General features: G+C 46.1%; 1 protein-coding gene across 1 annotated transcript in view; it reads right to left on the bottom strand.

Moving 5' to 3' along the window:
- Positions 1-2,582: 2,582 nt before the first annotated feature.
- LOC137570317 (histone H2A.Z-like) overlaps positions 2,583-14,027 on the bottom strand; it is a 34,143-nt gene continuing 22,698 nt past the window's right edge. The window contains exon 7 of the mRNA XM_068278989.1: positions 2,583-2,854. Within this exon, the coding sequence (XP_068135090.1) occupies positions 2,793-2,854 (62 nt within the window). The 3' untranslated portion in view covers positions 2,583-2,792. The remainder of the gene's footprint in view (positions 2,855-14,027) is intronic.

The raw sequence follows: 14,027 nt of genomic DNA, 5'->3' as shown, positions 1-14,027 counted from the left end.
TTCAGGAAGAGCAACATGCCTTTTTCTGCAGAGCACCCTGGTTCTCATAGTTAAGTACAAGTCCTGAATTTTAATCCAGGTCAAAGTGCAAGTCCCAATCACGTCATATTTAAACAGATTATGGAAAGTACATGGAATCCCCGAGCAACATAAAAAAAAATAAAATATGGTAAATTACTTCAATGGGGGTTCCCACATGGCCTTGTAAGGTTTCCCGAAGTTGGCTTTGTAGGAGTTAGTCAGCAAGATTCTAAAGAAAAATCAGTGCAGCTCCTTGCTACTGTAGCTCACTGAAAATACGTTTTGAAGCTCAACCTCCCTGGCATTGATTACTTCCAGATTTAGGGTCTAAAAGCAGTGCAATTTTAGCTTTTAGAGCAAGAAAAAAAAAAAAAAAAAAAAAAAAAAAAAAAAAAGGAGCTCTAGGTCTGTCTCACGCCCCTATGACCGCCGCATGTCAGTGCACACGTCCGTCCAGGCCCCTCCTCCTGTCCCAACGGCTGTTCCAGCTGCACATGCGCAGTAGCGCAAATGCACAGACACAGGGGACGCAGCGACACTTAATTATTATATAGGATTGTGTTGCAATGCAGGGATATTGTCCATTGCAATATAACACAACAGACTCAGTGTGGAAGATGCCCTAAACCTTGGACTATGTCAGTTTCATTCTGACACTTGAGGGCCCTTTCACACTGGTCCGGCATTGTTAATGCACCCCACCACAAGCAACTATTAGTCTATGGGGCCTTTTCATACTGCCGCAGTGTGATGGAAGTGAGGTTTTCACCGCATCCCTGACAAGGTCAAACCTACGTTACCATGACGCTCTGCGGCAACATGCAGACTGGAAGTCATGCAAGTCTATGGCAACATGTTTTAAAATTAAAAAAGTTTTACACGTCACACAAAGCATATTTTAGCAGTACACTTCCATGCAGATGATCGATGGAAGTGAGCGCCGCTTTTCATTAGTATGTGGTAACAACCATCTGGCAGCCGGCCTAACGGAGTATTCCCCGAAGGCCTATTTTTGGCAGCCCGGCACAGCACTAGCAACTGCCAAACTGCAGTGTGAAACCAACCTAAATGTAGAAAGTAAACGAGTTCATATTATAAATCAAGGTGGTTTTAGATCTGGTTTGTCAGATCTACAAGTTTGTCATTAGCCATGTAGGTACTTACTTAGATAAGAATGTACAGAATGGTTTTCCAAGCCTGGTACACATGCTAGATGAAACTCTGCCGAGGCGGTTGTTAACCACTACACAAAGAATTGAATGTGTGCATTAAACACCAAGTAAACACCTGACATATCTGGCTAAGCAAATTTGGCCTAATTGCCAGTGGCGTAGCTAAGGAGCTGTGGGCCCCGATGCAAGTTTTACAATGGGGCCCCCCAAGCACTCTATACATAACAATTGATACGGTGCACCAAAACCTGCCAATGGCAACCACAGTTTCAGAGGTGCAAGAAGGGGGTGGGGATCAGTTTATTAATGATTACTACTATTCAAAGTATCTATAGAAGTGATTATTATGATCACAGGACCGATAGAGAGCTAATACTGTAGTTGAGGGTGGGCCCTTCGGGGCCCCTCTGGCCCAAGGGCCCCGATGCGGTCGCTACCGCTGCACCCCCTATTGCTACGCCCCTGCTAATTGCATATTTGCATGAGCATTGCCTCATGAATAGCCATTTGCTTTCGCATGCCAACTTATGCAGGGTCAAAAACCAATGCCGCAAAGCGGTCGCCCTGCGGGAATTCGTTCATGCTGCAATAGCACTATCCAGGAGCACCACGGGGAGGCTTCCCAATGCCCCCATACAACCGGGGGGGACCGCGGGGTCCCAGGCGCTCTCCCTGCCTGGGAACCACAGCGGCACCCCGGAGGGGGAGGCTGGGTGGCACAGGTGACATCCCCTCCCCCCCCCCCCCAAGCGTGGCCAGCACCGGGGAGAGCAGTCCGCGCCCACCTCCTTGCATGCGAAAGCATATTTGCATGAGCATTGCCTCATGAATAGCCAATTAGGCCAAATTTGCTTAGCCAGATATGTCAGGTGTTCACTTGGTGTTTAATGCACACATTCAATTCTTTGTGTAGTGGTCGTTAATGCCCACCTCTAAGAATCTAGCACGTGTACAGCAGCTTCCAATGCCCCAGGCAGCAATTGGCCTGGTGGATCGCTTCAACCAAAAACACTGCCACAAAGCTTGTTTCTACAACCCCCCCCCCCTCCCATATCTGTGCAGTGGGGAACTAAGGGTGTGGCAGCAGGAGTGAGCAGCTCCAGGTGTCACTGGATTCCTCCTGTGTCACATACACATACACTCGGCCCCCTTGAAGTTTTCCACATTGATTCAAATTGATTCAGGTTTGTGGCAGTAATATGACAAAATGTGGAAAACTTCAAGGGGGCCAAATACTTTTGCAAACACACACACGGTCTCAGGTACATTTTGTGATTATGTGAATGAGTGCAAAGCAGTATTCCACTAGCAAGTGACCATCATTTTAAAAAGTTTAATCATGTTGCATTCACGAAAGTTTATTTAATCAATTTCAAGCAATGTGATCCTTTCCATTATACTTCTACTGGCACAGTAAACATCTTCATATTTTAAAAAAGGTTAAAAGCAGCAATCATTCAAGACTGGCTTTTCTGAAGCCAAAACATAAGCATGGTTTACAATTCAATTTAGTAGTCCTGGCTGCTGTAAGAAGAACAAAATGTCAGGGGGAAAAAAAAAAAAAAAAAAGTAAAAGTGATTATCCAGTTTGGACGAAGACTATATACTGTTCTGTTGTCCTTTCTTTCCAATTAGCGACTTGTGAATGTGAGGAATGACACCTGGAAATAAATGAAAAACTGTAAGACTATAACAAAAAGGTTATAAATCTTCTATATCAAGGCTGCACAGAGACATTCAGAAATCTGGTGTGATCAGGGATTTTTTTTTTTTATACCAGGTTAAGGGGATTCAAAGGATTACTCCACTTTAGTACAAAACTATTATACAAGTCGTTCTGTAACGGAATGCCTTCCAACTTACAGTGCGCTTGTGGTCACTCTGTGGCTCCCTCTGTCCCTTTCGCAACCCCAAAGACAAGACAAACAACATTTATATCGCGCTTCTCTCCTGGCGGACTCAAAGCGCCAGAGCTGCAGCCACTAGGGGGTGCTCTATAGGCAGCAGCAGTGTTAGGGAGACTTGCCTAAGGCCTCCTACTGAATAGGTGCTGGCTTATTGAATAGACAGAGCTGAGATTTGAACCCTGGTCTCCTGTGTCAGAGGCAGAGCCCTTAACCATTACACCATCCAGCCTTGGGCAGTAGGTATATGTGATGTCACATGCAGCATGTAAGGAAACAGCCATTCCATTGAAGGACTCAAGTCCCATGCCCTCTGCATCAGTGGTAGGGCAGGGGGCAGGAGAGTATGTTGCATCAGACATGTAGATGGGCCCAAATGTGAAAGAGTAGGAGAGGTAAAGGGAGCAAGGTTCCTGGATGCACAGCCACTTCCATGGCTGCATCAGCAAAATGGCTCCCACCCCCAATTTCTCTTGACTGCACCGTATACACTTTCTACCAAAGCTACTGACCAAACAACCCCCCCCCCCTCCAAATAAAGTCATCAACAGGATATGGAAAAATATAAATGAATACTTTCAGCTGCACGGAATAAAAGTGCAATGAGAAATGTTACATAGTTATTTTGGTTTAAAAAAAAAAGACATACGTCCATCGAGTTCAACCAGTATAAAGTACAACACCAGCCTGCTCCCTGAAATATCCCTGTTGATCCAGAGGAAGGCGAAAAAAAAACACTTACAAGGCATGGTCCAATTAGCTCCAAAAGGGAAAAAAAATTCCTTCCAGACTCCAGATGGCAATTAGATAAAATCCCTGGATCATCATCATTAGGCATTACCTAGTAATTGTAGCCATGGATGCCTTTCAACGCAAGGAAAGCATCTAAGCCCCCTTTAAATGCAGGTAAAGAGTTTGCCATAACGACTTCCTGAGGCAATGCATTCCACATTTTAATCACTCTTACTGTAAAGAACCCTTTCCTAAATAAATGGCTAAAACGGTTTTCCTCCATGCACAGATCATGTCCTCTAGTCCTTTGAGAAGGCCTAGGGACAAAAAGCTCATCCGCCAAGCTATTATATTGCCCTCTGATGTATTTATACATGTTAATTAGATCCCCTCTAAGACGTCTTTTCTCTAGACTAAATAAACCCAGTTTATCTAACCTTTCTTGGTAAGCGAGACCTTCCATCCCACGTATCAATTTTGTTGCTCGTCTCTGCACCTGCTCTAAAACTGCAATATCTTTTTTGTAATTTGGTGCTTATAACTGAATTCCATATTCCAGATGTGGCCTTACTAAAGAGTTAACCAGGGGCAATATTATGCTAGCATCTCAAGTTTTTATTTCCCTTTTAGTGCATCCCAAAATGTTGTTAGCTTTAGCTGCGGCTTGGCATTGAGTACGATTATTTAACTTGTTGTCGATGAGTACTCCTAAGGCCTTCTCCAAGTTTGATGTCCCCAACTGTATCCCATTTATTTTGTATGGTGCTAGACCATTGGTACGACCAAAATGCATGACTTTACATTTTTTTCTACATTGAATTTCATCTGCCATGTATGTGCCCATATAGCCATCCTATCCAGATCCTGTTGCAATATGACACTATCTTCCTGAGAGTTGATGATTCTGCACAATTTTGTATCATCTGCAAAAATAGCAACATTGCTCACTACTGCATCTACTAGGTCATTAATAAATTGAAGAGCACTGGACCCAGAACAGACCCCTGTGGTACCCCACTGCTAACAGTCTCCCATTTTGAGTACGATCCATTGACCTCAACTCTTTGTTTTCTGTCCATTAGCCAGTTCCCTATCCATGCACACAGACTCTTTCCCAGTCCTTGCACCCTCAACTCTTGCACCAGACTTTTGTGGGGAACAGTGTCGAAGGCCTTTGCAAAGTCCAAGTATATCACATCTACAGCATTCCCAATATCCATATTAGCATTCACTACCTCATAAAAGCTGAGCAGGTTAGTCAAATAGGACCTGTCTTTAGTAAATCATGTTGATGCTGAGAAATAAGATTTTCTACTATGAAGTCATGTAAGGCCCCGTTCACACTTGCGGTTGTCTCCCAAACGGACCGGATGACCTGACCGGATCCGGACCGGAACCGTACGGTTCTGATCCGGATCCGATCCGTATCCGGCCAGGTTGCATCAGGTGTTCATCAGGATGCGATCCGGATCCGTTTGGCAAAAGTTACGTAAAAAACAAAAAAAAATGTTGGGGTCTGGGAGGTCAGCAGAAGGGGGACCTGTGGAATCAGGCCCTCCGCTGTTTAGCACTCACCTCCACCTCCAACATGCTGCCAACATCTCCAGCTCGTGCTGCTCCACTCCAAAATGCTTGCCCATGTGTCCCCGATCCAATATCGCCGCAACAATCCTCATAGGAAGTGGGGTAGAACATCCGGATTTTTAGCCAGTGTGTTGTGCGCTATCCGGTTCTCATTGATTTGTATTGGCCGGATGGTGCAGTCCGGCTCCGCCCCGGATACGGCTGCCGGAGGAGCCGGACCAAAAAAATAGCGCATGTTGGAACGGACGCCGGAGTCCGGATCCGGTCCGGACGAAACGGACGCATGTGAACGGTGGCATAGACTTAAATTGCTATGCCGTGCGTCCGTTTCGTCCGTTCCGCATGCGGTGCGGCTCCGGCACGGCGATTCCGGATAGCCACCGCTAATGTGAACCGGGCCTAATAGTATCTCTTAGTAACCCCTCAAATAGTTTGCATACAACTAATGTTAAGCTTACAGGTCTATAATTTCCTGGATCTGATTTTTTGCCCTTCTTAAATAATGGGAAAAACGTGGGCTGTACGCCAATCCACTGGGACTCTGCCAGTTGCAAGAGAGTCACAAAAGATAAACCCCTTTATCTTATCTATAACTGAACTTAAATCCCTTAGACCCAAGGATGCATGCTATCCGGGCCAGGTGCCTTGTCTATTTTTTAATTTATTTAGTCTTGCCTTCACTTCTTCCTGCGTTAAGTATTTAATATTACAGTTAGAAGATTGAGACTCTTCTGCCTCTGTAATTTGTAACAGTGCTGTTTGATTTGTGAAGACAGAAGCAAAGAAAGCATTTAATAACTCTGCCTTACCTTGGTCATCCACCATTGGGTTCCCACCCTCATCCTTTAGGAGTTCTATACAGTCAACTTTTTTTTTTTTTTTTTTTTTAAAGAGTTGATATACTTGTAAAAATGTTTTGGGTTAGATTTGATATCCCTAGCGATTTGATTTTCAGCTTCGATCTTTGCCAGCCTAATTTTTTTTTTTACAATTTTTATTGCACTCCTTATAATTGCTTAGTGCAGCCTCGGTCCCCTCCTGTTTTAGGACCTTATAGGCATTCTTTTTCCTCTTCATTTTATCTTTAACCTTTCTATTCATCCATAGAGGCCTTTTTTTTATTCCTCGATATTTTGTTTCCATATGGGATATACATACTACAATATTGATTGAGTATAAGTTTTAAGCCGCATCTACACGCGTAGATGCGGCCGCGATGCTCCTTATCAATCGAACCGACAGGACGGATCTTGCTTCTGCCGATTCCCTGCTCGCTCCCCGCGAGGGGACAATGGCAGGGAATCGAGCGGAAGATAAGCGGCGCCGGCGGGGAATCGAATGCGGGGGACGCAGCGGGCGCGCGGGGACGCGGAAAAGGCAATCCGGCGGCTAATAGAGCCGCCGGATCGCCTCAACATCTCCCCGTGTAGACGGGGCTTAAAACCTTGCCATTTCCCTTCCGTGTCCTCCCCTTGTATTAACATTATCCCAGTTCACCAAACTTAGTGCCTGCCTAATTTGATTTAACTTTGCTTTTCTAAAATTCATAGTTTTAGTGGTCCCGCTGCCCCGTGGCCTATCAGTCACCAGATCAAACGTTATGTTGTGATCACTATTTCCCAAATGTTCTTGAACCTGCACATTTGACACATTATCTGGTCTATTAGAAATTATCAGATCCAGTAACGCATTCCCCCTAGTTGGTTCAGTTACCATTTGAGTCAAGTAATTGTCCTGTAGTGCTGCCAGAAATCTGCTGCTTTTATCAGAATGGGTAGCCTCAATACTCTACATAGTGCGGGGCGATTAGAGGTACACATGGCTTTTATAAATCACAGGCAAACGCAGGGCCGGTGCAGGGTCTGGGGACAGGCTCAAGTTAAGACACCAAAAGAGTTTAGTTAGGCTCTTATAGGCTTGTTCCTAGCTAATTGTTATTACTTAACTCCCCCTCCTCCCGGAGGGTCTCATCTTCCAGGGAATTGTAGGCTTTTAAGAGCCAGCTTACATACCTTGGCCGGGAGTTGAACCCAGGTCTTGGCCAGGAATTGAACCCAGGTCTGAGTGCTTGGTAGTCAGCTCTCTTAACCGCTGGTCCACCACCAGCACTACATGCTGAAGCCAGCCTAGCATGTACCATTGTGATATACCCAAGAGAAAAATGAGCTCTCCCTCTCGAGACCTGGGTTCAATTCCTGGCCAAGGTATGTAAGCTGGCTTTTAAAGAGACACTGAAGCGAGAAGAAATCTCACTTCAGTGCTTATATTCAGCAGGGGCATGTGTGCTCCTGCTAAAACGCAGCTATCCCGCGGCTAAATGGGGGTCCCTTACCCCCCAACCCCCCCCCCCCCCCCCGCAAAATCTACGGCTGCAGCCCTGCCTCTCAGCGCCGACTATCAGCGGCGCATCGCCGCCTCTCCCCACCCCTCTCAGCGAAGGAAGGCTGAGAGGGCGGGGGAGAGAGGTGGAGATACGCGCTGACAGACGCGCGTGAGGCAGGGCTGCGGCCATTAGCCATGCCTCAATGCGGAAGTGATCCCCCGCTGCACGGAGGTTAAGGTAGTGAGCGACAGTCTGCACCCCCCCAGGTTAGGGTAGTGAGCGACAGGCGGCACCCGGCCAGGTTAGTGAGCGACAGGCGGCACCCGGCCAGGTTAGTGAGCGACAGGCGGCACCCCCCCAGGTTAGTGAGCGACAGGCGGCACCCCCCCAGGTTAGTGAGCGACAGGCGGCACCCCCCCAGGTTAGTGAGCGACAGGCGGCACCCCCCCAGGTTAGTGAGCGACAGGCGGCACCTCCCCAGGTTAAGGGTAGTGAGTGACAGGCGGCACCCCCCAGGTTAAGGTAGTGAGCGACAGGCGGCACCCCCCAGGTTAAGGTAGTGAGCGACAGGCGGCACCCCCCAGGTTAAGGTAGTTAACGACAGGCGGCACCCCCCAGGTTAAGGTAGTGAGCGACAGGCGGCACCCCCCAGGTTAAGGTAGTGAGCGACAGGCGGCACCCCCCAGGTTAAAGGTAGTGAGCGACAGGCGGCACCCCCCCAGGTTAAGGGGGTGAGCGACAGGCGGCACCCCCCAGGTTAAGGTAGTGAGCGACAGGCGGCACCCCCCAGGTTAAGGTAGTGAGCGACAGGCGGCACCCCCCAGGTTAAGGTAGTGAGCGACAGGCGGCACCCCCCAGGTTAAGGTAGTGAGCGACAGGCGGCACCCCCCAGGTTAGGCTGCCCCTCCCCCCGGGCCCGCTCAGGGCTGTTTTTGGGGGCTGGAGGGGGTCGCAGCATGAGGGGAGAGCTTGGTGGCACATTGGTCAGGAGGGGTGACAGGCCCTCCCTCCCTCACCTCGGGCTCTCCCCTCCAGCATTAAATAGTGTGGTTATGCAGGCGGCGGCAGATACATACCTTCCGTGCGCTCCACGGATGCTCCTCTCGCTTCTGATGCAACTTCCTGTATAAACAGGAAGTAGCATCAGACACTAGAGGGAGAAACGTGAAGCGCACAGAAAGTATGCATAACCACACTAATGCTGGAGGGGAGCGCAGAGGGGAGAGCCCAAGGTGCTACCAAGCTCTCCCCTCATGCTGCAACCCCTCCAGGTCCTAGCGGGGCATCCTGCTGCGGGCCCAGTGACATAGGGCTCTAGCCCCATAGCAACCGCTATGGTTGCTATGGCGATTGCTATGCCCCTGGTCCTACCATATTATACTGTATTGTGTGTGGCGGAGGGAGACCTTTCAGGAATCCTAGGTTTGCCCCTGATAACCCTAATGCATACGGGAGATGGAAACTATAGCTGCAGGGCTGGGCACAAATGAACCATTTTTCAGCAGAAGTCAGAGGTGGGTGAAGCAAGGTAATCTGCTCTAGGCTGGAGAACGAACAGGAGCAAACCACCATGTACTTTACACATTAGGGTTTTCACAAAGTGCAGACAAAAGGAAATGCCTGGGAAGAGCTATGCAAAGACAATGGAAGCACCGAAGAGCATCACGGGTGTCAGCGGGCGGAGGGGGGGGGGGGGTTGGCGATGTTTGATCTCCTTCCCAAGTTTTCAACCACACTGCGCGTCTGGCCGAATTAATAAGTGCCGTAGTCCGCGCCAAAACCAGAATATGTTATAACTTATGTAACAGCATCAGCCAAAAAGGCAACTGCTTTAACCAGTTCGGCCTATCTGGACGAGCTTCCTCGTCCAGATAGGCACTGCTGCTGCCGCCGGCTGGTGCGCGCTCCCACCGCTAGCCCCCCGATCAGTGAATGGGAATAGAATTCCCATTCACCGATCTAACTTCCCCGCAGAAATACCGACGCTTTCTCTCCAGAGAGTGCGGTATTTCTGCCCCCAGGAAACTTCTCCCCAGCATTTTAGTTCCTGAATGTGAGATAGTTCGCATCCAGGACTTTCACTGTGGCCAAATAGTAAACTGCACCCACATAATTTTTTTTTTATTTTTTTTTTAATTAAAAATGTATTATTTTACATTTAAAATTAGCAGTTTCCCTCCCACACCAAAAAAATATCCACATACATTTTTTTTTTAAATTAAAAAAAAAAAGTTACCCAAGGGTCTGAACTTTTTAAATATGCATGTCAAGAGAATAGGTTATTATTTAAAATTATAAGCTTATAAATAGTGATGGACGCAAATTAAAAAAAAAATGCACCTTTATTTCTAAATAAAATATCGGCACCATAAATTGTGATAGGGACATCGTTTAAACGGTGTAATAACCGGGATAGATGGGCAAATAAAATACATAAGTTTTAATTACGGTGGCTTATATTAATTTCAAACTATAATGGCCAAAAACTGAGAAATAATGATTTTTTTCTCCTTTATCTTCCTGTTAAAATTTATTTATAAAAAAATAATTCTTCTTAGCAAAATGTAGCACCCAAAGAAAGCCTAATTAGTGGCGGAAAAAACGATATAGATCAATTCATTGTGATAAGTAGCAATAAAGTTATAGGCGAATGAATGGGAGGTGAACGTTGCTCAGATGCATGAGATTTTCGACGCTGAACCGGTTAAGAGCCACCGGAAGGGAGGCTGCATAATCCTTGAGCGGAACTCCCTTAGAAATTTGGTCAACAAGGTTGTCCATCCATATTTTAAGGTTATGAGAAATGCAGTTGGCTGAAATAGCTGGGATAAAATCAAAAGCAGCTGATTCCCATGCCTTTTTAAGGAGGGAATCAACTTTATCCATCACATCCTTGAGGACACCAGCATCCTCAAAGGATAAGTCAAGAGTCTTTAGAATACTTAGACAAGGATGCATCAAGTTTTGGACATTTAGTAGATTTATCAATTTCTGTTTGAGCAAAAGGATACTTTCTTTTTGCCAATTTAGGTATAAATAAGGGTCTTTCATGATTTTGCCATTGGGAGGTAATTTCCTGTAGGGTTTTATGAATGGGAAACACCTGATCCTGAGGGGTAATCTCTGTAACAGCCTCTTTAATTTGTTCCGTAGAATATACTGCTTTAAGTAACTCAGAAGATTCATCAGGAGTAAATAAGAATCTGGTAGCCTTTAGAGGGAAGGTTCAGGGAGGTGTAAAAAAACAAACAAACAAACAAACACCACTAATCCACTTACCTGGGGCCTTCTTCCAGCCCATGGGAGGCAGGATGTGCCCTCGACGCCGCTCGAGGCTCCCGGTCTTCTCCGGTGGCTCGCCAGGCCGGCTTCCAGGTCGGGCTCTTGTGTGCTCCAACATGCGTCTCACTGACATCAGCGGACGTCCTCCAGGCTCTACTGCGCCTGCGCAGTACAGTCCATTGGACGTCCGATGACGTCAGCACGGCCGCGTGAGATGCACGTTGAAGCGCAAGGAAAAGCCCGACCAGGAAGCCGGCCTGGCCAGGTGAGCCACCGGAGAAGACCGGGAGCCTCCGGAGCGGCGTCGAGGGCACGTCCTGCCTGCCACGGGCTGGAGGAAGCCCCAGGTAAGTGGATTGTTTTTTTTTTTTTTTAGCTTCAGGATTGCTTAAAAAAAAAAAAAAAAAAAAAAAAAAAAAAAAAAAAAAAAAAAAAACTTATATAGAGCTCAAAATGGTTGCCATACACTGATCAATTATCTGGCTAAATTATAAAAAAAAAAAAAAAATCTGGGGAATATCAGTAGCGTAACCAAGTCTCCTTTGCTTGGAATTTGGAGGGAATATGGGTTGAACGCCTCCACCACTAGAGATGTCGCGAACGGTTCACCTGTGAACAGTTCCAGGCGAACTTTGGTGGTTCGCGTTCGCCTGCACCAGGCGAACTTTTGCGGAAGTTCGATTCGCCCCATAAAGCTCTATTGAGCAAAACTTTGACCCTCTACATCACAGTCAGCGGGCACATTATTGCCAAACACACTGCTCTCACTGCTGGAGGCCCGCCCCCCCCCTCCCTCCTCCAAGCAAGGTCCTTATACCATTTGACTCACTTGTCTGCCTACACTAATTAGTTAAGGGACAGCTGCTACCCACCTCCCTCCTACCCTTCTACCTATTCCCTCCTACCGGAGAGAGGAGGGTCTCATCTGCCAGGGAATTCCAGTATTTCAAATACCAGCTTATATACCGTGGCTGGGGATTGAACCCAGGTATCAGTGTATGGTAGGTAACTAACATATCCATTATACCACCAACACTTCTAGCTAAAGCTAGCTGAAGCTAGCCTAGCATGTACAATTTATGCTCAGCCCAAAAGAACAACAACATTTATATCACACTTTTCTCCTGGCGGACTCAAAGCACCAGAGCTGCAGCCACTAGGGCACGCTCTATAGGCAGTAGCAGTGTTAGGAAGACTTGCCTAAGGTCTCCTACTGAATAGGTGCTGGCTTACTGAGCAGACAGAGCTGCGATTCGAACCCTGGTCTCCTGTGTCAGAGGCAGAGCCCTTAACCGTTATACCCAGCCACTGCTTAAGGATATGTAGCACCATCCAGCCACTGCTTAAGGATATGTAGCATGACCTTGCCTTTCGTGTTCAACAGTTGTCCAAAGAGAACCCCAGGTAGATTCATCTCTCTCTTTCTCTAGTAGGGATGGTCACCGCTTTCCGCGGAATTGTATTTTTGCACATAAATGGATTGAGCATAAATGGTACATGCTAGGCTGGCTTCAGCATGTAGTGTTGGCAAGGCCATGCCTGGCTACATATCTTTAAGCAGTAGCTGGATGGTGTAATGGTTAAGGGCTCTGCCTCGACCAGGGTTCAAATCTTGGCTCTGTCTGTTGAGTAAGCCAGCACCTATTCAGTAGGAGAACTTAGGCAAGTCTTCCTAACACTGCTACTACCTATAGAGCGTGCCCTAGTGGCTGCAGCTCTGGCGCTTTGAGTCCGCCAGGAGAAAAGTGTGATATAAATGGTATTTTTCTTTTGAACTGAGCATAAAAATTGTACATGCTAGGCTAGCTTCAGCTAGAAGTGTTGGTGGTATAATGGATATGTTAGTTACCTACCATACACTGATACCTGGGGTTCAATCCCCAGCCACGGTATATAAGCTGGCTTTTGAAATACTGGAATTCCCTGGCAGATGAGACCCTCCTCCCTCCGGTAGGAGGGAATAGGTAGAAGGGTGGAGGGAGGAGGGAGGTATTAGAACCCTGGAAACATGTATTCTAACATTATTCCAGCCAGTAGAAATTTTTGAAAATTTTGAAGTTCGCATCCCCATTGAAGTCTATTGCGGTTCGCGAACCGAACTTTTCGCGGAGGTTCGCGAACCGAAAATCGGAGGTTCGCGACATCTCTATCCACCACTAGCTTAGTGCAGTTCATTACAGCACACAGCTACTGTATGTGGACAACTACTGCATGTCACTTACACATCAGGCAATGCAGCTTACTTAGAACAGAGAGGAACACAGAGTGAATACAGGAAATCACAATACCACAGAGATCATTGCATCATTTTAAACCCCTGTGAAAAAAAAAAAATATATATTTTTTTGTCGTGACCTTTATATTAACCACTTCACCACTGAGGGGTTTTACCCCCTGAGCACCAGAGCAATTTTCACCTTTCAGCGCTCCTTCCATTCATTCGTCTATAACTTTATTATTACTTATCGCAATGAAATGAACTATATCTTGTTTTTTTCGCCACCAATTAGGCTTTCTTTAGGTGGGACATTATGCCAAGAATTATTTTTTGCTAAATGTGTTTTAATGGGAAAATAGGAAAAATGTGGGGAAAAAAATATTTTTCAGTTTTCGGCCATTATAGTTTTTAAATAATGCATGCTACTGTAATTAAAACCCATGAAACGTATTTGCCCTTTTGTCCCGGTTATAAAACCATTTAAATTATGTCCCTATCACAATGTTTGGCGCCAATATTTTATTTGGAAATAAAGGTGCATTTTTTTCAGTTTTGCGTCCATCCCTAATTACAAGCCCATACTTTATAAAGTAACAGTGTTATACCCTCTTGACATAAATATTTAAAAAGTTCAGTCCCTAAGGTAACTATTTATGTATTTTTTTTAATTGTAAATTTTTTAATTTTTTTTTAATTACAAAAAAAAAAAAAAAATGGGGAGTGTGGGAGGTAATGAGTTAATTTTATGTGTAAAAGTCATTTATTTGTATGTTAAAAATGTGTAGGGTGTA

The sequence above is a fragment of the Hyperolius riggenbachi genome, chromosome 1, assembly GCF_040937935.1.
Source record: "Hyperolius riggenbachi isolate aHypRig1 chromosome 1, aHypRig1.pri, whole genome shotgun sequence".
Taxonomy (NCBI): domain Eukaryota; kingdom Metazoa; phylum Chordata; class Amphibia; order Anura; family Hyperoliidae; genus Hyperolius; species Hyperolius riggenbachi.
Note: the sequence above shows the minus strand (reverse complement) of the source record. Positions and strands in the feature narration are given on the sequence as shown.